At 40.5% G+C, this 27101-nt stretch overlaps 1 protein-coding gene across 1 annotated transcript in view; it reads left to right on the plus strand.

Moving 5' to 3' along the window:
• LOC142144014 (solute carrier family 12 member 9-like) overlaps positions 1-27101 on the plus strand; it is a 174517-nt gene that overhangs the window by 44822 nt on the left and 102594 nt on the right. The window contains exons 5-6 of the mRNA XM_075202355.1: positions 289-396; positions 3120-3231. Coding sequence (XP_075058456.1) covers positions 289-396; positions 3120-3231 — 220 coding nt within the window. The remainder of the gene's footprint in view (positions 1-288; positions 397-3119; positions 3232-27101) is intronic.

Genomic DNA, 27101 nt, shown 5'->3' on the forward strand with positions numbered 1-27101 from the left:
TTCCCCTACCCCAATAACGCCCCTTCAGTGCTGCGTGCATCTGCCACTGGTACATGTGGCATTGAAGGGGCATCATTCAACGCGACATATCTTTCAACTGTCGGGACAAAAGTCGTGATGATCAGGAATATCGCACAGTGCCCTCAAATCACGACTGTCCTGCCTAACTCGGGACATGTGGGAGCTATGTATAATTTGCCAATATTATTTTTGCAAATGTCTTCCACTTTCTTTCAATGCTACTATAACTCTGTGTTTAAATAGCTATATCTAATGTCTTTATCATAGCACATTATGCCACAGACTACACTACGGGAAAAATGATGAGTTTCACCACTGTCTTTGCTATTATGTTCAATGGCTGCACTGGGATTATGGCAGGATCAAACATGTCAGGTAAGGACAGCATGTCTTATTCCATCTTCTGTTTTCTCATCTCTTTCCATAATTTTAGAGAACACTCACTAATCAGTATGACAATCAGATGTCATTTATATGGATCTATCCTGGTTTTTATCACTGGGAATATATTATTCCAAAAGCAAATTTTACAACAATTTACAATCCTGACACACCCACAATACAGTAGTTCTTAACCCTGTAGTATGTGCCTTCCCCAGAGCACAGAGGATGGATATATCACATTGTTGAAACTCTGTTTAGTCTGTGTTGTTGTAACAAGATAATCAAATGCACAATGGGAGAGGTCTGGTCTCAGGCCAGGGTTGCAAACCATTGCAATAGATTAACCACTTCCTGATATATAAATGGAAGCTTGGGCTTCAAAAAAACGGTTTATAAATGGCACACAACATATATTTAAAGGAAAAAAAAGCTTCCAAAACTAAAATGTATGCTTTTTTTTTCTGGCCCATATAGCTGAGTGAAAGTACAGAGCACACCAGAGCTAGCAGGTTAAATGTTGAGGTTAATTTCTGTGCCTTCATTGATCACCTAAAAGAGTTATCTAAAGATAATTTATTTTTGCCCATTTTTCCCTATATAAAGTCAATAAAATAAAAAGATAAATAAATTTATTCTAATATGCATTGTCTGTCCCTAAAAGCACTATATAAAATTTTCTAGGGGAGACAGGAAAAAGAAAAATGATTTCAAGTAAAGCCAAAATATCTTCAAAACATAAAAATTGGTCTGTTCATAAAGGGGCAAAACACTCCAGTTATTAAGTAGTTAGTAAAATTAGTGGGAATAGATTCTATAAAGATTTATTGTCACCAGTGAATGCAAAGGCAATCTAATGACACCAAAGTGTGGTTTTGTCAAGCGCATGTTTTCTTGTGCTTTGATATGCAGTTTGTAAACCATACGTTTTACAAAACGCATTATTTAAACCACTAGGTCTAAATTTGCAATCCTGATTTTTATACATGGAAGATATACAAGTCATCCCATGTACTCAGCAATAAAAAAGTATACCTAAAATCTTTTCTTGGTTCAATGTAATACAAAAGAAAATTCACATGGGAAATTAAAAAAAAAACATATGTACAGAACGGACTGCTCCTGAGAGGCACACAACATAAAATGAAGCTCCAGAAAGTCTGGCTACTTAATAGCCTGGCAGCAAATCAGGAGCATTCTTTTCGGTGATTGGCTAAGTGTTGAAGAACCTACTCTTGATTGGCTGCCTGGCTGTTAAGTAGTTGTGCTCACTGGTGCCTAATTAGTTTGGTGTCAGGTGCTCCTTGGCAGTGCTCCATGCAGTACATAGTGGTATTTTTTATTTCCAATATGTATTTCATTCTTCTCATTGGATTACGTGAGACCAAGAAAGGAAGAAGGTTTTAGGAAAGTATTTATTAGGGAAGCAACATTTGCTTAAAAACTATAGGGTAAAAAATAATGCCATTATAAAGGGGTCACTACTCTGTATTCATTTTCTAAATGGTGAGGATTGGACCTGATGCTGAGTAGCCAGAACTTGAGCATGTTAGGCAGGATTTTTTCTTTCTTTCTTTCTTTTTATTTTACACAATTGGGTTGCTCACACACAACTTTCAGGCCAGGCACAGTACACCTCTCCCAGGGGTAAAGGTATCAAGCTGAGAGTTGTCCGGCGGCTTGGTTGCTATAGGCAACATCTCCACTTTTCAAACCTGCTGGAAAACTCTCAGCTTGATACATTTGCCTCCAGGACTGCACATCGGCAAACTGCAAAGTAAAATAGGATGATTTATATCTGGTTTTACCATGAAGTTTGGCCTAAACTACATGCGATTTATGGGTTTGCAAACCACCACACACCGAATGCAGTTTGAGTTTTCAGCCACCTATCGGGCGGTTTGGCTCTGAAAATGGTATGCAATGTGTGGTAGAGAGCAAACCGCATACAGAACTGCCCCTTAGTAAATCTCCTACTAGTATTATTAGTGGATGTGAAGTGGCTGATAATGAGCCTAACTCACAGTGAGCTCAATGTCATTTATCTACAATTAAGAGTATAGGACACAGGGAAAATATTTTTTCCAGAACCGAATCTATAATATAAATGTCTAGTGGCGTGTGTTAGTCTGTCTAAGTTAACCAAGTTAACCCGTGCATGATACTCATGCATTCTAGTCAAATCAAGCTACTTAAGGTGTTAAAAAGGTTCTTGTCATGCATTTGGGCCATAGCCCAGGCCTCAACCACCAACCACTCCCCACTGTCACCCCCAGCAACCACCAACCACTCCCCACTGTCACTTCTCCTTCAAGAAATATATATTTTTTTTTTTTTAAATCTTTATAAACACTTTTAGCAATTAACAAATTAAATTAACAAATTAAAACATCTTAGTATACCAAATTTCAGCCCTTTCTGAATTTTTTTTCCCACACACACTAAGAATTTAGTAGGTCAGTGTATAACTCCGCCCAGCAGGTGGTGCTGCAGCTTGGTTTTATATTTTACACACACACACACACACACACACACACACACACACACACACACACACACAGACAGACAGACAGACAGACTAACACACGCCACTAGACATTTATATTATAGATATATATATTTAGTGAATTAATAATTTCTGGGAAGGTTAAAAAGATGTTTTGTTGTTGGTATCCAAATATCTTTTCTTCTCATCCTACTGTTTTCTTTATTTCCAGGAGATTTGAAGAACCCAAGTTACTCTATACCACGAGGGACAATCACTGCCGTAATCTTCACCTTCATAATCTACAGTGTGCTGTCCCTGATGATCAGCTGCACATGTGACAGGTAGGAGACAGTGGCTACTGCTTGGATAATCCATTTATAACATTCAGTGGCAGATGGGATGGAAACAATTTTGTCCATTGCGTCTGACGAATGTGATGTCACAGCATCTCAAATGACTGCTTTCTCATTTTTTTGCCTACATCACATCTCATAAGGCCACTCTCCTAAAGGAGTGGAAGGGGCATCAACTGTCTGCAGTGATGAAAATAGATATTAGCAGAGCTGCATTGGAATATATATGTATATATATATATATATATATGTATATATATATATATATATATATATATATATATATATATATATATATATATATATATATCAAAATACAAAGTAAAGAAATATCTGTGATATCCTTTATGAAAACATTTGCTTACAGGTATACACTTTATATTTGTGCTGAGTTATAAGGGATAGGGTTTGACAGTTCCTACTTTAATTGTTCCCTCAAGCAGCATGTTTGCAAACTAACCAACTCTGAAAGGCTAATGAATGACCATCTGGAATTATTCAAGATAGAAGTCTAATATCCATGTAGTTTACAACATTATTAATTGAAGAAACAAAAGAGCTACATTGATTACAGACCATTTTGTATGAAGATCATTGTAGAAGATCACCAGTGACATGCTTCAGTCTTATGCTCACCGCAACTGCCATTCTTTTCCAGGAACAGTCTCAAGTTTCAAAGATTTGTCCCTTGCTTTTTTTTTGTTATATAGGCCAGCTGTACAGAACAATTCATATTATGTTGGATAGTAATCTTACTATCTTATTCTCAAGGCTTTATAGGTGTTTAAAATACAAAAAATCTATACAAACACTCATTGAATGTTGGTCAGTATGTATGCACGCAGCCAATGAGCATGATGCCTAAGAATGATCCCATCTAAACGGTATACGGTTGATATTCAGAAACTCGACAACGCAAGGTCAACAATTCAAATATCAACAGTATTATTAGGTTGGAAATTCATATATTCAATACAGTATTATTAGGTAAACAATTCACATGTAGACATTAGTTTTAGGTTAACAATTCAAATGTGGAAAGTACTACATGACTAGGGTTAAGGTCAGGGCTAGGGTTAGTAATAGGGTTAGGATTATGGATATTATTGTTGGCCTAATAATACTACATTTGAATTGTCAACCTAATAATATTGTCTACATTTGAATGTCGACCTAATGACACTGTCTACATTTGAATTGTCAACCTAATAAATACTGTCGTTTCATTATTGGCGACCATATAAATGTCGATCACATGTCGTATCACACCCATGTAAACAAACCTGGACATTCTTCAGTCAGTGTCTACATTTTCTTCTTTACATTGAAAAGCATGATTTAGTGATTTAGTATTTTCTCCAACAAGACACATCTCATAGCCAGATTGTCAATGCTGAGTCAAAAAAGCTCAAATAGAGTTGTATTGGCTGCTATTACCTTTCAAATTTACAGTAACAAATCTGGTCTACCATACCACTGTCTCTGAATCCACCTACATGAGTAGAGTATATGTGTTACCCGTCACACTACAACCCAGACTTCCATAACCATTTCCCACACTATTCCAGAGTGATAGACAAAACTTTGTCTAAACAGCTTCCTAAATATAAAACTGCTTTTCCTGTACATTATCTACGTCTGCAATGCAAATGCTTTCATATGTATTAAAGACGTGGACAACATAACATGTTCAGCAACTGCTGATTGTCTGCAAATATCCCTGGACAGTAAATTTCACCTTGCTTTGAATTTGAGTTAAAATTGATGAGGTTTTCTTTTGTTTTGTCTATTTTTTGATATCCGGCTTCCCATTACCAGGCAGTTCTGACATTTTGCAAATGACACTCAGATACAGTTTTTACACATACTTAATCTGAGAGCTGCCACTTCCTATAAGAGGTTCCTGGCAGAGGAACCCTGCTCTTTTCCTATAATCTGACTTGTTTGTCAGTGCGTTGCTCGTGGGCAGGCATATGGAACCAGCATGGCAATTAAAACTTCAGCATCATTTAGCGCTTCTCTCATCAGCTTATTACATTAAATATGATAATTTCCATCATTTTGTTCACCATGAGGATAGTTTCAATAGAACAATTATTAACCTTTTTGCAAAGCATTGTTGGAAAAACTAAATACAAGACTTGGTTGATATGGTTTGACTGGTAGCATATCAATGTAAATACAAATTATATCTAGATGTTACTGTAGACTGGTGAATTGTAATATTGTAACAGTACAGAGCTGCGCTGTACATTGCTCCATACACACTGATACATCGTGCCCTGTTTCATGCACAAGTTTTGCAGTCCCTGGCAGGTAATGCAATTAGTGCAGAAAGTACTAAAGCTTGATCTTCTGTTATTTAATTAATGAACTTATACAATACTTAGTACAATACTTCGTTTTCCATTTGCATTTTTTTGTATAGCATGGAGAAAAAGATTTCCCATGCTTGGTCGCTTATTGAATCTGGTATTGGACTACAAGATGATAAATGAAAGCAAATCTTTATTCCCAATATTGCTCAGCACCAAGTTTATGTAGTACGAACAGCTGTTGTGTTCAAAAAAAGTAAAGCGTAAGGGACAATTGGGTAGAATTATTAAGGAATCAACTTTGTGGCCTTTTTTAAACCTGCACACATCGCCACTAACATTCTGCTCTAAACCGCCACATTTATTATACTGCTGTTTGAGGCTGAAATGTCAAATGGTATAGTCCAGTGTTGGCTAACCTGTGGCACTCCAGGTGTTGTGAAACTACAAGTCCCAGCATGCTTTGCCAATATATAGCAGCTTATTGCTGGAAGTCTATGCTGGGACTTGTAGTTTAACAACACCTGGAGTGTCACAGGTTAGCCAACACTGGACTACACTATAGTCAAAACCACCAGAAAAAAAGCAAATAAAAAGGCAGTTTTTTAAAATCTGTTTCTTATTGGCTAGCCATTCTGAATATGGCATCAATAACTTATGAATTATGGGGGCAATCATTATTTATTTACTAAGGGGGCAAAATCTAAAGTGCAGCTACATTATGAAGCAGCATTGTGGCAGTGATACAATAGAGGATGTAATGATGAAGAGGAAGGATACATTGCCTTTACTCAAGTAACTTCAGCAGCCAAACAGAATTCAGTACATTTTATTTAGCTCTGACTGGCTACTGGGATTCATTGAGTAACTATAGACAGCGCTCGAGTTGCCCAAACCTCTTTTTATAGCTGTGCATTGGTTTTCAATGCACATGTCACCTCGCTGGCCTGCTCTGTGTCTCTGGTGCAGTGATAAGTGAAAAAAATGAAACACAGGTCTTTGAGGTCCAATGGAGCTGGCTCTGACTATTTGTCCTCTTTGTCCCCCCTCTGCCCTCAAAATCTGCACTGGATATAGAATAACATGAATAATGGGAAGAACAATCTTTATAGCATTTCACATGTTGGTACATAATCGACAGTATATTGTTTATATTACATTGGAAAATTAAAGTAATTGTACGAAACATATTAAAAGAAAACACATTTATGTTGCACATACAAATAGCAGTTAACTTATTTTATTAATTATAACATTTTTGAACTCATCTCTCAAGGATAGGTGGACCCAGGATCAAAAATAGTCAGGGGTCCCTTCATTCTTATGTTCTTCCCTGATTACGGCACTGTGCTATAGAATCTCTATTTTTTTCAAATCCGCAGCTTCATAAATTTACCCCCAGGATTCTTAGGGGCCGATTCAATTCCTAGCGACGAGCCAACAGACATCACGCAATGTCCTACTACACTCATTATCGGGTACCCGATCATCACAGATATTATTGCACCCTTCTATGTGGTGTGAGGAATAGTATGTGATGTTACAGCAGCAGGGAGTGCAATCATGACTGTTCTAAAGGCACGTAGTTAGGGACTGAATCACCCCTTATAATTCAAAGAGAGAAATAAAAATATCTCATCCTTTTATCTGTGTCCTATTAAAGACTATGCCACCATTTCTAACCAGCAAGGTGGCATCTGGCTAAACTGGATACTTCCCTGAAATTGAATATTCATTCAATAGCTGCTATGCATACCCAGGCATGACATGTCTCATTATAAGGCACAGCTTTATAAGCAAGGTGTCATAATAATAACTGGGATAATAAATGCTACTTTACCCCTCTACGCAAAATGCAGTTTCATTGACATCATCTGAAATTGCTTATTACATCACTGTAGTTTAAATCACAAGAAAGATACAACTCAATTAAAATAGGAAATTTAGAGGAAGGAAACACAATTCTTTACTTTTAAAAGGTTACATAAAAAATATGTTGGAGAATATGGATCCTATACAATACACTATTGTGATATAAAAGTGACATGGAGCAATATATGTATAAATGTAGCATATTGACAGATGTATAGCCTGCAGTAAAGAGTGTCCTGTTTCTGCAGTATCTGCTTTCCTGGTTTTAACACTGGGGAATGGATGAGATTTTCAGTTCAGTTTTATGAGAGTCTATTGGATTGACTGTTTATATTTTACTGCAAGTTGACTTTATCAGTGTGCCATTCCTTTTAACAACCTATTTGTACAAAGTAGTATCAGTCTGACCGATCTGTCATTAATAGATGTGGCAACATCTGGCCAAAGTCTTCAGGTAAGGATGAGGTTTCTTGTATAAGGGACTAAAGTCACACTCACAACAGCTTGTATTTGATTTCTTCCCAGTTTGAAAAATGTAAGTAAATTCCTAAGATAGTATTAGTATTAAATTAGATACATTTATTATTTTTAACACATCAACTAACCAACAGTTTTGTAGGGCTATATTGTGTTTCATATCATGGACACAGTGGCCTACACTGGTGTAATTAAGAAGAGGTAAGAAGAAAAAAACCTATAAACATGTGAGTTTAGAAGTGTTTTTTATTTTACTTTTTTATCTACTTTTAAACATTTTTTTAACAAGTGGAATGAAAGCCTAAATTTGCTAGCCAGCTCATGCATGCGCATATCTGCAGAGACTAGCACGTCGAAAGAGTAAGTTGACCCTTACCCCTCTGGGGGGGTGGGACAGGAGTTTTTGGATCAGCTGTAGTGAAAAATCAGCCTTTTCAGCAGAGGTTGATATATAGACCTCTAATTCACTAAACATAAATACCTTAATCTGCATAGGCAACTCAAATTGTGCACAACTGTATTGCCAAAAAAAGACCATTTTATTTCACTGAACATTTTTTGCATAAACCATTTCCACAAGCGGTACTACAACATTTACTAAGCATTAATAGCAAAGCAAAAAAATGAGCAGTAACAAAATGTAATTACTATAAATAATCTAATTGCATGGAAATACATCTAAAACTGTTCTACAATAACACAAGAAAATGAACAGCAAGCCCTAGGTGGCGCTATAATGTCTAACAAATACTAACCAGTGGTGGCTGGCTGCTGCTCTGCTTTTTTACTGTTTGCAAAAAAGATTATTCAGTCCTTATAATATCAGTGTAGTGAATCAAGGAAAATAAAAAGAAAGATGAGGTTTTTTTTAGCACTTTCTTTGACTGAGCCTGCATTTTGTCTTTCCAGGTTTAACAAATATGGCACTCAGAGAATTATGTATGTATGTCATCATCATCTATTTATTTATTTATATAGCACCACTAATTCCGCAGCGCTGTACAGAGATCTCATTCACACCAGTCCCTGCCCTATTGGAGCTTACAATCTAAATCCCCTAACACACACACACTGACCTATAGAGACTAAGGGCAATTTAATAGCAGCCAATTAACCTATCAGTAAGTTTTTGGAGTGTGGGAGGAAACCGGAGCACCCGGAGGAAACCCACGCAAACACAGAGAGAACGTACAAACTCCACACAGATAAGGCCATGGTTGGGAATCAAACTCATGACCCCAGTGTTGTGAGGCAGAATTGCTAACCACTAAGCCACCATGCTGCCACCATGTATGTGTGATTATATACTAGTTATGACATGAATAAGATATGTTAGGTTCGATATGATTCTGTTTATCCATGCAGTCTGTAAAGTGCTATTGGAAGTAAAGTGTACACTTATGTTTCACAAGCTGTATCTTGAGTTCTCAGGTCTTAAAATATGTGCAACTTAAAATTTATTGTATTGATTGATACATACAGCTCAAAAATGTGTCCGTCTCCATAATCAACTCGGACACTTACACGAGACCTATCGAATGCCTATTAAAAGTCGAATCTTAAATATATGTGTGAGGAAAAATTGAGTGCATCTGTAAGAGGTTTGTGTGATTGACTTATGTCTGTCTCCATGTCCCTACTGTACTGCACTTACATGTAAACACCCCCAATCCATTTCTCCAAGTACATGGGGGGGGCAAAGTATAAGATTCACTCAGCTCAAAATACAGGGCAACAAATTTTACACGTCACATTTTTATATGGTGCAAATGGACTTATATTCATCACCAAATCAGGACCAAGGTGTACATATTAATGAAGCCCCTTATCTGTCTGTGGGCTGGTGTAGGGACCTACTCCCTGGCACTAACCTCTGGTTATTCTCTTACACCCAGGTCTAGCTATGTGCTCCTCATCACAGGAAATACTGGGTGTACAGACAGGTTTTAGAGCAGGTGTAGTGCAGACACAGACATAGTAGCGCAGCAAATCCCGATATCACATGAAGTGATGGGTGGCTGACCATCTCTCTGATGAAACAAACATGACAACTTTATTACATCTCACTAAAGCACAGTATTAGGTTGCAAATAAATGGGTGGGTGGTTTAACAGGTATAACATTGTTACGTTTGTATGTATAGTTTGCAATAAAGATTCTCCAATGCCATTGCCGTGGTTCCAAAGCACAAAAGTTTTATTTGCAAAATATGTTCCAAGGCAAAGTTTGGCATGAATATGCTTGCGCTTGTAAGAACTAATACTAGCTTCTATCAGAAAGCTCCAGTTTCCAAAGCCTTAGGTGAACAATTTATACACTTTACAGTTGTAAAAAGCAGTGACATCACAAAGATACACAGTTACAGTATTAAGATTCAAATTCATAGGTCGAAGGGTCTTGACCTCCCAAGAACTCGACATGTCATTGGATGATTTCTCTGGTTGTTGTTCCTTGAGATTGCCGGGTGTCCTTATTCAGATTCTCGCCTCTAGACTTGTAATAAATGGTTCGTTTATGATCCCTGTGAACTGGCAATTTGATATATGAAAAGTGATATTTTTTATAACTAGTGTTCGCAAGGCGCGAATGCTACATAAATAACAATGGATACGTTCTCATGCGATTGCAAACGAGACCAAACTCAATGTAATTAATATGTTGGAAACATTAATTCGATTTTTTTTTTCACAACATTATATATTATATTCATCATCATTAGCAGCAGCTATTTATATAGCGCCACTAATTCTGCAGCGCTGTACAGAGAACTCACTCACATCAGTCGCTGCCCCATTACGTTTATGTGGGAGGAAACCGGAGCACCCGGAGGAAAGCCACACAAACATGGGGAGAACTTACAAACTCCACACAGATAAGACCATGGTTGGGAATCAAACTCATGACCCCAGTGCTGTGAGGCAGAAGTGCTAACCACTAAGCCATCATGCTGCTATATTTACTAAAATAAATAGATTAAACTTATTTTCATGTTGTTATTTGCTAAAATAATAATTCAATTGCAAACTAATCGCATTACAACTAATATTAGTGTACAGAAAATATTGATTACCACCTTCATCCAAGTATTAAACTTCAACAACATCGAACTTACAAAGTCTTAATCACATCTGGCCTTACATGTACTTATGCATTCCATCTCTTCCTACAGAGACCAATAACTTCTCAGTTGCCACGCTCTTCTGCTTGAATCTCTCTATGAGTAGTCTCTCCCTCGTCATATGATTAACAGAACAAAATATGACTTAATTTAGTGGGGAGCATGGATTATTTCTACTGTGGGTAAGAATATAGCAGCATTTTCCTTTGTGATACCCAGATTAAAAATAAATAGGTAAATTGGAGAGTGCCTTATATGCTGTTTTCTAATTTCTGCTGAATTCTGACACCTTGTCTAGGAAGATGTATTGTGGATTGGAATGGGCACTCACAGCAATTTTAAGCAAGCTTTTAGAGCTCTTATTAAATATTCAACATGCCCATTGCTGGCTCCTATTAATACAAAAGACATCTTGTTTAATGGGGTCTGCTTTGTTCAAGGTTTCTCCTGAAAGCAGTGGTGTTGCAGGATTTTATTCATAGTGGGCGCTGGATGTCTACTGCTGTTTAAGGTCTTTTGAGGGTCATTGAATCAAACAGTAATTACTCTTCTTCTGAACTTGTGTTTTATTGGGTAATGTGAAAGAGTTAAAAAGTAATTATTATGAAAATCGATGGAGCTGGACAGCTTAGATCAACTGTTCAGTTCTTCCAAAGTACAGCAGAGAATTCCCAGACTACAACTCTCAGACCTGGGTTATACATGACATAAAACAGCTTGTGTGTCACTAGATAAATAGAAGCTACACCAGTTGTCCATTACTGTTATACAACCGTCTTTAGATCAGTTACCCTCTGATGTTAAAATCATGCTTTGATTAGTAAAAGCATGAAAACAGGTATGAGATGGAACGTATTGGTTTTAATGACTCCTTGTGCCGGCAGTTGGGAGCTACGGCAAAGTAATGTAATAGATTTTATGCATCATAGAGGTTCTTCTGAGTGATTATTAGTGTCAGATAATTGCATAGCATCAACTCATTCTGCAGTTCTGCACAAAACTGCACACAGATAGAATGGAATATATTGAATATGCCCATATACAAATGGAGAGATGACCCAGAGCATAGGAGTTTACCATCTAAGAGGGCTGGTGCAACAGATCGATGATAGGGTGATTAAAAGGAGAAACAGAAGCATAGAGAACTTGTGAGAACTGGCTACCACTGATACATATATAAATTACAGGTAGTAGGGGCCCACAGGTGAGAGAAAGCATTGCAGGTATCATGGGAAGAGTTAATGAAGACAATGAAACGAATATCATATGTAAAGTTAATATCATTTTTTTGCAGGGTGGTAGTAGCATCTAAAAAACAGTTTTGAGTCCCAATGCAATCTAACACATTACAGAGCCGTAACTAGAAATTATACTGCCTCAGGCAAGAAGGAAAATTTACGTCCCTTAGCTTTCAAGTGTAACCAATTAACCTAAAATATTCCTGTCCCTGTCCCCCATTAGCTTTGCCCCCTGGGCAGTTGCCCCTTTCGCACAGTCCTAGTTACTGCCCTGACACATTGCAATACATGGAGTAGAAAGCCATACAAAGTGCATGTTGCTGCAGACACTTTTCTGCTTGTTGTTCATCACAGCAAGCGTTCTGCACAACATTTTGTGAGTGTTTGGTCTGAGACTGAAATGTACATGTCTGAAAAACAATATAAGTCACCACAGAGTACTGCTTACTATCACATTTCCACATATGGTGGTGTAGTGGTTAGCACTTCTGCCTTACAGCACTGGGGTCATTAGTTCAATTCCCGACCATGGCCTTATCTATAAGGAATTTGTATGTTCTCCCCGTGTTTGCGTGGGTTTCGTCCAGGTGCTCCAGTTTCCTCCCACACTCCAAAAACATACTGGTAGGTTAATTGGCTGCTAACAAATTGACCCTAGTCTGTGTGTACGTTAGGGAATTTAGACTGTAAGCCCCAATGGGGCAGGGACTGATGTGAGTGAGTTCTCTGTACAGCGCTGCGGAATTAGTGGCACTATATAAATAAATGGTGATGATGATGATATGGGCCAACCATTTAGTTTATTTGAGCTTCTCTTTTTCCTAAAATAGTGCTCACTTCAATCTCATGAATAAGTCATGTTAGTAGGGGTATTGTGGTACCCTTTACTTCATGCGTCCCATTTTTAGTTTTTGTTTACATTTTGTTTGGCATATTCAAATTAATTTCAAAAATTTATCCAGAAAAGCAAAATGTTGCCCTTCCATTCATGTGCAGAATCTTCAGAACATTCCAATCCACCTATGTCTCCGGCCGGCTACATCCATCATATAGAGAAAACAAATCTGATCCTCCTTCTAATATGAACATATTTCAGGCTTATGGTATATTATATATGTGCTTACTCATCAAAATGGGCACAACTGCATGAAAATAGGTGCATGGTACCACAACGTGCTGCGTTTCTGAAATGTTCCGTTTTATATGTGAACCCCATACTGTACTAGCTCTCCTCACATTCTGTGTGAGAACATCACTGACTGTTACGTTTTCTGTGCAGCATCGTAGGAAGTCAAAGGGTTAAGAGATGTCTCCAGAAACAACCCTCACTTCTCTGGTAACATATCAGTCTCTGTCTCTCTAGCTGTGCCACAATTCTCAGATCTGCGCAAGCAGATGGCAGCAAGTGCAACTCAGAGGGGCATTTTCAGGCCTGAGGCTGTGCTAGGTGTGTAGGGGGGCACAAAAGCAGTTTATGTGAGCCCACATCCACTTTACCATATAAATCTTATGGGAGGGAGGAAAATTGTCAGTTAGCAGAGACTGAACTACGAATATGGAGTAGTTTCATCCTCTGTATTTCATCATCATCATCAACATTTATTTATATAGCGCTAGCGAATTCCGTAGAGCTGTACAATTGCATTTCCTCTTTTGCATGCTTGCATAGATTTCAATTAATAACACACAACTGTTATCATTCTTATAGGATGAATCTATGATTTCAACAGTCCATCTCTTGCGAACTCATTTTTTAAACATGTTGATTTATTGTCTGCACATCATATGCATGTACCAAAGGGTTGGGAATATTAATTCTGCTATGTGAGTTTATTCAGATAGCATCACGCAGTGCTGGGCCAGAGAGAGTCAATATCAGCCGGGGAAAAGCAGCTTCTTCTTAAATTGAATTCGCTGGCAATTTAGAATAAGTAATTTTGGCCTCCATATGATTGTGCGTGTGCATTCACCTACTAAACACTCTCCCACAGACTCGGCTATCTCTTTGCTTGTTTTGGTTATTATTCTGTAGATTGAAATCCAACAACGCTGTCAAACGCAGCATCTGCTGGCTGGCTGAGCAGAGAATTAATTAGGGGAAGTTGACTCTTTGGGCAGAGCTGGGTAACGAGGCAGATATTCCAAGATTCGCTCTTTTGGTCAGAAATTCATTTAGTGTAAAAGTAGTAAATTTTGATTCTTTTCTGTAGTTTACTGATAGAGCGGTAACCCTTCAGCTGGAATTGAAAGACATCAGTTTTCCTTTGAAGCAAGTGTAATGTTCAGAGCAACATTTAAATACATTGCCATACAACTATGATGGGGCACATAACCCCAAATTCCAAACAATCCAGCAAGGAAAGGATATAGCTGTGTGCTGGTATAATTTATGTTTGCTTTTGAATTTATTTCTGTTCACATCAAGTTGAAGCAAAAATATTACAATAGTTTCAAATAGTACTGCATTAGAATCTGGCTTCAGGAAAACAAAATGTGCTTTATAAACTGCTTGTCTGATTCATGTTGGATTCCATCCTGCCCAGGCAGGAAGACATAATCCCGATTGGACAGGATGGAGGTGAACACTTATTCAGTAAGTTGGTTGAAGGGTACATCTGTAGTAAATCACGAGCTAGGTCTTCAGGAGCATACGCTTGGAAGATTATGTTTATACACTAAGCAGATTATAATAAGCAATTTGTTTTGCATCAATCATGCTTTATAATAACATGCTAGTTATTGTTTGTACTGAACATAACTTGTCGGATTTTCTCATTTACATGAAAAAGGTGCTATTGTTGTTACTTATTACCATAAGTAAAAAATAATTTATGTATTGTCTGCTGTGAGGATACCACCCTGGAACGATGGTTACCCTCCGTGGGACTCAACTCACTTGGGCAGACCAGAAAATATCCAAAATAAGTCTTTATTATGACAGCACAACACCATAAGACGTTCACAAGGTACAGGGTAAATGGTATCGTGTACCCTCCAGCAGCCTCTTGCAGTCAACACCCCAATGTAACAATCTCAGTATCCATCAGAGTCTTATCCTCCCGCAGTATTAACGCTACCGTTTAGCTAGACAGTTTCTATGTCGCCCAGCCTGGGATACTGGCTCACACAGACCCTGTCCTGGTATGGTTCCCTCCTGCGGAAATATGATGCCTGGTCCAGAGCCCTTTGTGCCAGTGTTACATACACCAGGATCTTTCAAGGCACAATGCATCTAATGACATTCTGCTCTCCCTGTTCCCACAGGGAGTAGGGTCAATATGTCCCAATCCTCCCCCTTTCAACAGGGGTCTATCAGTGGACACTTAGACTGGGCCAAGGATAAAAAAAGTAAACTGTGATAAACGGGTTATGAATAAAAAGTGCTCAGTCCAGTGGGACCCTGTTTCGTCACATCTACATTTATGTATTAAACTAAAATATGCTAATACGATTAATATCCTTTTAATTTGATGTATTTACAGATTATTAATAGGATTTATTTTCTTACAGCACTACAGATAAGATCTTTCTAAGTTTCACTGTATTTAATTTACACAAATGTGTTCCATCAATGTTACTGTTACTTGAGGCCACTGCTGTCTCTACTTCATCCATCTCCCAGCAAGCTTACTTCATTCCCTGCAGTGGGTGATGTAGGCACTTCTGATTAAACTAAGGCTGGAGATGTCCCTGCTACCCGTTCTCTGTAAACTTGAAATCCACCTATTGGCTACTGCAACCTTAACACTCTCAGGATTCCAACACGTTGGAGGCCTAAACATTCTCATTTGCTTGCTCCTTAAACTGCTCTTAGGCCCTAGCCCTGAGACTGAGACTTTCTTGCCTTCATCCCCTTTCTGGTATCTTAGACCCTGGATGTCTCACTTGAACCAGGTTCTTTATTTTGCTGCAACTGTACTACACTTCCACAAAGGTCCTCCTCCACTCTGTCACCCCAGGACTGGCAAAGAGACATTGCAAAAACTATAGAGAGGACTCCCCCTTTTCAACCCTACTTCCTTTTAGCTGTGTCATGGCCCTCTCATTGGAGATCCCCATATTGGAATGATAGTCATCCAGGTGACATCTCTTGGGTACCGGATTCCCGACCTCTGCGGAACAACCGCTATAATAGTCTCAATCTGGCACTCACACATCCATTGCTGCCTTCTAACGTGCCTCTGATCCGTCCAACATCCTTCTTTCCACCACCCTCTTTTACTGATTCCTGTTGCACTTAATTTCACAATACTCACAATTTTTCGCTTTGCAAAAATGAGATAATGGCAGCGTGACCGGCGACAGGCTCCCTACTGCGGTCATGGCCCGACAGCTATTTCCTATCAGAGGCTTTTTAATCAAGTAGTTATTTTTTGTCTAGGGATATCAATGGTAATGTTACAATATATTTGATTTTCTGCAACATATCATTCATATTTTGACCTTGCTCATATAGTTTAAATTTAACAGTCAGTAACTTAATATTTATTTAAGTGTTCTCGACTTGTAAATATTTGGGCTCTTTCCAGGGAAAATGGAGCAGACCGTTATTTTATAGAATAGTTTCCCCCTATGTTTGTGATGTCACTTTCTGCCTCGGGTCACTGAACCTGTTTTTTCCCACATTCGACCTCTACCTATCTATACGAATTAAGTTACTTTGGGAGGTTAAGTGTGGATCAAAGACAGCAGCACAAAGGCAAAATATTGTAGTATTAATTGCTGCCTAGAGGAACCAGTTTGCATATTTTATTATTATAATCTGAAAGGGAAGCCCTGCAAATGAAATATTATTAAAAATTAATTACTTTATTAATGATGTTGGCAAATGCTATTGGAAATGTATTTTATTATGCACTTGCCTTGGTATTGAAGCAACTACAATCAGGCAAAGTTAATTGGTATTAAAAGGTGCACATACAACAAAACTCATAACTTATCTTACTTGGTAGTTACAGTTAAGTATATCGCACATGTGGTCCTTGATGATTCTTTCTCAGACATTTGTCTTCTAGGGTATTTGCAGGGCCCCTGGGGATGGGCCTCACCTCATACCCCTCCCCCCTGCCCAATTATCCTTACTGATTGGGCATTGTGGCTTGCACGTTCACAACATGCAGCCCTTTTCATGTTTATTTTTATTCCAAAACTTTGTTTTGATGTTTCTCTGGATTTTGTTGTTCTTCTTCAAGTTTTCTTTATGTAATTGTGGCCTATATGTGTATACCTGCTGTCTGTAATGTGTTTGTCTTGTTATATTTTAAATCTTAATTAAAGGCGTTAAAAATAATAATAATTTGAATAATAAAGCCACTTAACCTTGGAGAGGCATCCTACAGCCCTGCGAGTCTAGGTGCTGGCTCATGGTTTAAAGGCATAACTTTTATATGTTTAAGTGACTGACCATAAAGATAATAAAAAGTATAATAGGATGGAACAATTAATGACTTAACTTTATTCTGTTTGTAGCTTTTAAAGTTTAATGCATATGTGTCCTGCATTACTGCTGTTACTGAACAGTCCTATTGTAGCGTAAATGCATAGACACAAAAAAGACAGAAAAAAAGCCCCCTGACTGAGTGAAGTCAAATTCTTATTAAGTAAAGATCACCTAGAATACAGCCATTCCTGTCACATCACTTCAAGGCTGGCTGACTTTCATGCAGATAATCACAGGCTGTTTAACAGCTCTTGGTCGATAAAGTGACTTTACCATCAGACAAGTTGCTGCATAAAGAAACAGCAACATCACACACAGAGGAAGGTTAAACGGAATATACAGGATGGCAAGAGAGTGAGGTTAGAGAGGAAGCTAGAGCATACAACAGAGGCAGAACATACCTGGACTGTTAATAGACTATACATATTACTTGCATAGTATAGCACTATATCAATCACCATTGTATTGCTTTCTCCTCTACTGAGTACATAGGTGTCCATAAAACTGTAAATTTTACTATTGCTGCTTGATTGACAGCTACACACATGATATACCAACAAGTACAAATAGTATAAGAGAGCACCACTGTTTATGCGTAGCAGCTGTACATTGCAGAGCTAGATTTCCCATGCAACATTGAATCCCAAAGGAAATCGGAACCGCAAATGCCTGTGATGAATAAATTATAAAGCTTTCATTTCAAAAATACTTTATTCGCTATAATGTGTATAAGAATCTGTCTGTGTCATACAGAAAATTACTACAGCATTTAAATAAATAAAATAAATAAAGGGAATGAGAATAGATCATGCATCCTTCATTGCTTTCTGTGACCCACCGATTGGATCATTAGCCGCCGCTCCTCATTTATTTTCCTGCTTCGGGGTAAAGGTTTTAAAGAGAAAAAAAACCCAAAAAACTAATTGACAATTTGTCAGATATTCTTTTATATTTGGGAGGGAATGAAACTTCCTGATTCAGCAGCCTCATTAAAGCTAAAACAATTTGTTTCCTTAAATCCTAATTTTATCTGGAAGATCAACAAACAAACATCTGGAATCAGACACGTATCTTTTTTCATTTTTTTGTCATTTAAGAATAAGGGGAAAAAGTGTTCCAGCAGAGCAGAAATCATAAAATGCTGGTGGCAAGATTGAGCAGTAAAATGATAGACATCAACAGGTAATCTCCTGCACGCATGTGTAGGGTTGAGAAAGCCTTCAAGTTGTAAAATGATGTATTTTTCAGATAACTCAGAGCGTCTGTATCACTAGCAAAATTGGTCACAATACGCATAAGTGCACATTGTGTCTCCTGGGCACAGCATCTCATAACCTCTATCCACTCACACGTCTGGTTAACCCTATAACTGCCTTTCTGCTAATTGCTGGCTCCTCAATCTAGTGTATTGTTAGGTTGGTTACATTCGCCCATACTAAACTGTTTGTTGAAACTAAAGGACATAATGATGGATTTATCAGTTGTAGAGAATCCATAGGCCTTTTTCTTTTTGCCCAATATATGAAAGGGTTACCTCTGGTGATAACACTGTTACCATCACAGTATGGTGATAATAGATCAATATATTTCAAATAAATCAAATAATGATTTATTTTTTGAATAAAGCATTCTTTAATGTATACTGCAGGTAGTGGCTGGGCGAAGCCAGTCAGTTAACCCTTAGTGATTTTTTTATTGCCCCGGTAAATCTTTTAGCTGGCAAAAGGGTTCCTTGATGAATGCCCCCTTAATCTCCTGCTCCCTATTGTATTTTTACCATTTTCTGTTGGACTACATCTGCAACCACAGCATATGATCATACTGAACACTAACACGCTAAATAATTTCCATATCAGTACATTTAAACATAAATTAGTAATTTCAGTTATAACATTGATAGTAATTTAGAGTCTTTCATACATTACAAAACACACAAAGTTTCAAGGCTATGTACTTTCTGCAGTCCACGATGTTATACCTTTTGCAGGAAATAAACCAGATCACTGTAGCAAAGAATATTTTAACATATGAATGTACTGATTATATGAAGGTAGTTACCTAACCTCTAGTCTTGTTAGTGAGGACAGGGGGAATGTCATAGCAACTCATGTAGAGTTGGACGCATTTCGCCCTGACCACACTCAGGAAGAGATGCGTGCATGAAAAAGCGCATATACATGCATATGATCAGTCGGATACATCTCAAGAAGTGTCCAGCTGTACCTTTCTAGCATATGCACCTGGTGTACATCAGGATGGCATAGAGAAAAGGGGAGATGTGGCTTGACAGTGTGCGTAGTAAATACAACTTTTGCATTACTCTATTTGTACAATACCAGGGCCCGATCAAGGGTTCCGGCTGCCCTAGGTTATTGCAGCCATAAAGCACCCCCTACTCCCCCCCCAGTATAGGCGTTTAGGACAACTCCTGAATATGAATATTCAGGAGTATTCTCAAATATTCATAGTTAGACAGATTGCACATTCTATCTTACCTATTCTTGCTCTTCTCTATTCCCTGTTTTTGCAGCTTTGTTGTCTTCTAGCTGCAGCGCCGGTGCTAGGGTTCTTGGCGCCCTAGGCACAGTGTGAAAATCGCCGCCCCCCCTCTTTAAAAATCGCCGCCCCCCCCCTTTAAAAATTGCCGCTGCGCTTCCCTCCCCTCAGCTCCCCTCCCCACCCCTCCCCATGTCTTTCTTTAACTTACCTGCATGAAGCTGCTCCTCTCTGCTCTGTCTTCTCCCCTCCACTCACAGACACTGTCAGGCCGTGATGATGACATCATCACGGCCTGTCACTGTCAGTGAGCGGAGGGGAGAAGACAGAGCAGAGAGGAGCAGCTTCATGCAGGTAAGATTCAATAGCCCCTTCCCTCCTCTCCTCCCCATGGATTTCCATTTTTTTAAATTTTGAGGCGCCCTGCAGAGCCCGGCGCCCTAGGCAATTGCCTAACCTTGCCTAATGGGAGCGCCGGGCCTGTCTAGCTGGCTTGTGGAACTACGCGGTCCTGTTTTGAAAATATGCAACAATTGTATTATAATGCAAAATGTTAACAAACCCTGAATGATCAGGTTTAGTCCAAACACAATAGTCCATTATGGTCAAATAAAACTACCCTATAGTACAGGCATATGTAGGCAATAAAATATATGAATATGTTTGTCAAAGAGCTATAATCAAATACAAACCTTTACCAGCCCCACCTGACTATTATTTAGTATTCTAGTGACCCTAGAGACCACAAAGAGCATCCTCATAGCTGCTACACAATACAGAGATCATGCCCCCTACCAAAGCTGCTCTACTTTTAAAATAAACCCACTCAGCAGTATTTTCAACCACCTTCCTCTGCCCCCTTCAGCCATTTCATTTTCCCCCTCAGCCAATTCACCTGCCCCCTTCAACATGCGCACCTGACCCCTCAGCCTGCTCACATTGTCCTTCAGCCTGCTCACCTGCCCCCCTCAGCCTGCTCACCTGCCCCCTTCAGCCTGCTAACCTGCCCCCCTCAGCTTGCTCACCTGCCCCCTTCAGCCTGCTAACCTGCCCCCCTACAGCCTGCTCATGTTGTCCTTCAGCCTGCTCACCTGCCCCATTCAGCCTGCTCACCTGCCCCCCTCAGCCTGCTCACCTGCCCCCTTCAGCCTGCTAACCTGACCCCTTCAGTCTGCTCACTGTTATGGCCACCAATGTGGCATAAACTCGTAGAACAGGTAGAAGAGGTCTTCACCTTTAGCAGCCGCCTTTCCCGTAGAGACTGCTTATGCTCACAGGTACTCGGATGCCCCCAGGTCTTATGCTCAGAGTAGTATGAATTTATGCTAACACGGCAGTGCTCAGGTACAGGAGGTAGCACACGGAGTGGTGGCAGGCCAGAGATTAGCGGACTGGACAGAGCACCAGAGAGGTTGTCAGGTACAGGCAAAAGGTCAATATCACAGGCCATGGTTCAGAATCCAGGGACAGGCAATTGGTCAGGGTCACTAGCACAGGTTCAGAATCCAGGGACAGGCAAAGGTCATACACAGGTAATCAATCTCAGGTTCAACACCAGACAAAAGAACAGGAGCAGAAAGCAAAACTGGAGACAGGACGTTATAACCGGCAGTTAGGCTCAGTCCTCACTGCCTTAAATAGTCCTAGGAACCAATCAGGAGAAGCCCTCAAAGTATCCCCAGGTTCAGCCTAAGGAGAGTAGTGTTGTTGACCAATAAAACTGCAGTGCTCAGCTGCATAATACTTAAACTGATATAAAGTGCCTCCAAGTATACATTTGTTTAGCCAGCATTGGCTATACCTTGCAAGCCCTGTGTGCGCGCGCCCGCCTGTTAGCCAGCTGGCTGGGCGCGGCGACAGGGAGCCTAGAGCGTCCTGGTTGTTGCCCAGGCAACTGGGACACAGAAACCAGAAATGATGTCCCGGTCGTCATAGCGACGGCCGGGACGCCAGCAGGAGGACACAGAGAGTCTGCTAACAATCACCTGCCCCCTTCAGCCTGCTAACCTGCCCCCTTCATCCTGCTCACCTGCCCCCCTCAGTCTGCTCACTTGCCCACTTCAGCCACCTCACCTGCCCCCATTAGCCACCTCACCTGCTCCCTTTAGCCACCTCACTTGCCCCCTTACTTGCCCCTTTTAGCCACCTCACCTGCCCCCTTTAGCCATCTCACCTGCTCCTTTTAGACTGCTCATCTGCCGCCCCTCCCCCGAGACATTAAAAATTACTTACCTGCTGTCGTTGCTGTGGAGATCGCTGTCAGACTGCCTGTCATGTGATAGTGACAGTCAGGACCGCTCCTTTAGACCAGGGGCGGTCCCTATGACTCCAGCGCCAGCCATAATGAAGAAAAAAAAAAATGACTTCTCGATAACACTACGTCCCCCAGGCTCCATGGCCCCAGGCTGCAACCTGATCAGCCTATTGGTTGATCAGGCTCTGTACAGTACAATATACAATAATGCCATGAAGTGTCATATACACAACAGAGAGTAGTGTCTGGACAGCTTCTTGCACCCACTTGCTAGTGCCATTTTCATTTTGCGAGCAACAAGCATGTATTGCATTTCAAGTTTTTTAGAGACACTACTGAGGAAACTCTACTTGTAGTTGGGAGTAAGCCTTTATGAAAAATGTCATATTTAGAGTAGCCAATGTTCAAAGCAGTGCATGACACTGCTACAAACTTGTCATTTTCTCATGGACTTATCCAAGCCCCATATATTACTGCTGTCTGCATATACAGCAGGCACAATTTCCTCATGGTCTTCTCTGAGCTGCATACATTACTCTGGCCCAAAGATCAATAGATCTTGATGGCGTGTTATTTCTCCAGAGGTTTCCTCCAGTTGCGTCCTGTTTGGAAATCAGCTTAGAAAACCATTCAAATGAAGGGCTCATTCAGACTAGTGGTAGTTAATATTTTTAACAGCGCTTGCACATCCTGGCGTACTGCAGAGAATGCAGACACGTGTACAGCACTGTGCATTTGCAGACAGTATTTATTGCCTTTTTGTCAAGGCTGCATTTTTAATAGGTGTTTTGTGAGGTGAACACGCTGTAAGGTCTCCTCCAAATGGAACACAACATGAGTATACAGGCAGTTAAATACTGCCTGCAAATGATCTATTGATCCCTGTGATGTGCTGCTATCCTGTCCACACAGACAGCAGTGAAGTGTGTGTCAGGAATAGACCACGAGAAAAGGTGCTTATGTCATCGCTGTTTTTGTGGACAGTATAGCACCAGCAAGTGAGATCGAGATTAAACCTTAGGCATTAAATATACTAAATTAATATTATATGCTCATGACAAACAATTATGTACAATAAGTTGAAACAAAAGGAAAAGATGACCCTGCCCAAAAAAGCTTACAATCTACAGTTTTGCGGAAAACTTGATATACAAAGTATCGAAATAACAATTGTAACTATTCCAATACTAAAGAAGCCATTGACGGCTGGCATTTTTGCATAGCTTCCGGAGGTGTGGTACAGTTGAAATAGGGAGAGACAGTGCAAGCTGGAGACATGAACTTTACATTTGTTCCAGCAGTTGCCGCTACCAATGATTCGACAAAGTTCACCAAGCAGGAGATCACGTACAGATGATTCCTTCAACAGAGCACCCATATAAGTTGATACAGTGCTAGTGCTGTGCGGATTGGCTCTGTGGATTTTGTCTTGAGGGATTGTTGAGTAGAAGAACCTGCTAGGGAGTAGAATACAGTTTACCAGATGTACCTGATACGGCTAAATCACAGGTTAATTGACTGGTCCTCATTACGGAGCCACACTTTCCAACCCTACCCGACTGGGCTGACGCCTAAATAAAATTGTCTCTATGAATGCTCCATCAAATACCTAACCACATCTGGGGGTAAATGTATCAATGTCCGGATTCTTCAACTCCGGCGAGATCGGCGTCTTCAGCGCTTAAATTTAAAGCGGCGCTGCCTTGTAAAGGTTTCCCTTTACAAGGCAGCTCCACTTTAAATTTAAGCGCTGAAGACGCCGATCTCGCCGGAGTTGAAGAATCCGGACATTGATACATTTACCCCCTGGTATTTTCTAGGCTATAGCAGATGAGCAGGGCTGCCATCAGAAACTGTGGGGCCCAGTACTAATTAATTTGGCGGGGCCCCCCCTTGGTCCAGTACTAATTAATCATACATGTGCCCCGCTCACCATACATATGCACCCCTCCATCCTCGCCATACATAGGCATCCCTCATCACAGTACATTCCCCCCACTCCCTCATCAAAGTAAATGTCCCCCTCTCCCCTTCTCGCAATCACAGTAAATGTCCCCCTCCCCCCCACAGTTAATGTCCCCCTCTCTCCCCCCCCCACAGTTAATGTCCCCCTCCACCCCCCACAGTTAAGGTCCCCCTCCACCCCCCACAGTTAATGTCCCCCTCTTCCCCCCCAATCACAGTTAAGGTCCCCCTCCTCCCCAATAACAGTTAAGGTCCCCCTCTCCCCCCAATCACAGTTAAGGTCCCCTTCTCCCTCTCCCCCCTCCACAATTAAGGTCCCCCTCTCCCTTCCCCCTCCAAAATTAAGGTCCCCCTCAACCTCCCTTCCACAATTAAGGTCCCCCTCTCCCTCCCCCTTCCACAGTTAAGGTCCCCCTCTCCCTCCCCCCTTCCACAGTTAAGGTCCCCCTCTCTCTCTCCACAGATCAGGTCCCCCAGGCTCTCCCTGTCTCCCCCCCTCCCTCCATTCACAATTATGGTCCCCCAGGCTCTCCCTCTCCCCCCTCCATCCACAGTTATGGTCCCCCGGGCTCTCCCTCTCCCCCCCCCCCCTCAAAAAAAATAAGAGCTTATTTACTTACCTTCTCCTCTGCGATGCTGCAGCTCTGCCTCCCGGTCACTGATACAATGGGAGTGCGGCGTGCAGTGATGACGTCACCGCACGCCGCGCTCCTAGCCTATCAGAGTCTGGGAGGCAGAGCTGCAGCATCGCGGAGAAGGTAAGTAAAAAAAAATGTGAGGCACGGTCAGTGACTGCGTGGGCCGGACAGTCCTGGGAGTCTGGACAGACTCTTATTCAAAATGAATATATAATATAATATATAATCGACTATGTCACTGCTGTCCAAGTATTGACATTAACATTTGTTTTATACTGTATGTACTCTGTTCTTTCATTCTGTCAACCCCGGGTGGCCAGTAGGGACCGGAAAGTTCATGAACAAGTTATCACATACCTATGTCACTGAGAGTACAGGCCTTTATTTTAGTATTTTATGTTTTATAATGTAACCAGTGGCATATAAACAAGAGTTAACACATAAAGCATGTATTGCAAAAAATAATCCTGAATTGTAGAGGGAAAACAATCATAGAAAGCAGCTGAGAGTGGGAAGAAGAAGGAAAGTTGGGCAGCGTTATGGGAAGAGCAAGGAGAGATGGGCAGCGTTATGGGAAGAACAAGGAGAGATGGGCAGCGTTATGGGAAGAACAAGGAGAGATGGGCAGCGTTATGGGAAGAACAAGGAGAGATGGGCAGCGTTAAGAGCTTATTTACTTACCTTCTCAACCGCGATGCTGCAGCTCTGCCTCCCGGTCACTGATACACTGGGAGTGCGGCGCGCGGTGATGACGTCACCTCCGTGCTCCCAGCCTATCAGAGTCTGAGAGGCAGAGCTGCAGCATCGCAGAGAAGGTAAGTAAAAAAAAAATGGGAGGCACGGTCAGTGACTGCGGGGCCCGGACAGTCCAGGGAGTCTGGACAGACAGAGAGGTCTGTCCGGGCCCCCTAGTCTGTCCGGGCCCCTCACAGCAGTACTGGCTGTACCCCCCTGATAGCGGCCCTGCAGGTAAGTAGGCTTCCTTATGATCAAAGGATCAGGATCAGTGGATCAGGAGCCGAAAAAGAGAAGGCAGTACCAATGTATCCTTTATGATATCAATGTACATCCAATACATCCCTTGCTTTCAGCATTTACTTGGTTGTGTACTATAATGCTACATGAGAACTGTGCTGCTGTGGACGAGACCTTAGGCATTGGGGTCAACAATTCCTTGCATGTCGCAAATTAATAGCACTTTACATGCACCTGCTTTCTCTGCACCAGGAGAGGTGCGAGTGCTGTTGAAAAACCTCATACAAACAAAATATAGGAATAGAGTTTGAGTATACTGCTGGGTAAACACGACTTGCAAGGATCTATCGATTCCTATCTTGTGCCACTACTCTGTCCAAATGGACAGCATTGAAATATGTTGCACAGAAGTGACCATATCTACATCATTTTACACGGTTACTTCTGTGCAGTGTCTTTCATTGATGTATAGGAATATATATATCATATTTACCCACTCTCTCGGAATGTCTGGGAGACTCTCGAATTCCAGGTAAGTCTCCGGGGAGAGCAAACCATTCTCCCACGATGAATCACGTCATTTTGCCACCCCCTGGAAAATAAAACCTTTGTGTCATTGCGTCGCAGGCCAAAATGACTCGATTTACTGCGTCCTGCTCCCATCCGTCCTCACATATCCCCTTCGGGATCTCCCAGAGGGAAAGAGTGCAAAGTTGGTAAGTAAGCAATAGATCGCTTGCTGGCAGTATTTAGCAGGCCAAACAAAAGAGTACTAACTACACTGGAAAAGAAAAAAAATACAGTGTTATAACTGTAATAGTTATCTGTTATCTTATTTCTCTAGTATTCGATTATATATTTTTATTTTGCCCTATATATTCCCAAAAATAAATTCTAGCTAGTATAGTTATGCCACAAATTTACTTCCAAATAAATTTGTTAGCAATTATTACTGGTTATTGTAGTCAGGAATGAGCCTTATATGGACTTGCACTGTAATCTCACTTGCATATTTGGTAAATAAAACAAATGATCTGAAAGCAATTTAGTTGTTTATTTGAAATGTTTGT

Source organism: Mixophyes fleayi, chromosome 3 (assembly GCF_038048845.1).
Source record: "Mixophyes fleayi isolate aMixFle1 chromosome 3, aMixFle1.hap1, whole genome shotgun sequence".
NCBI classification, from domain to species: Eukaryota; Metazoa; Chordata; class Amphibia; order Anura; family Limnodynastidae; genus Mixophyes; species Mixophyes fleayi.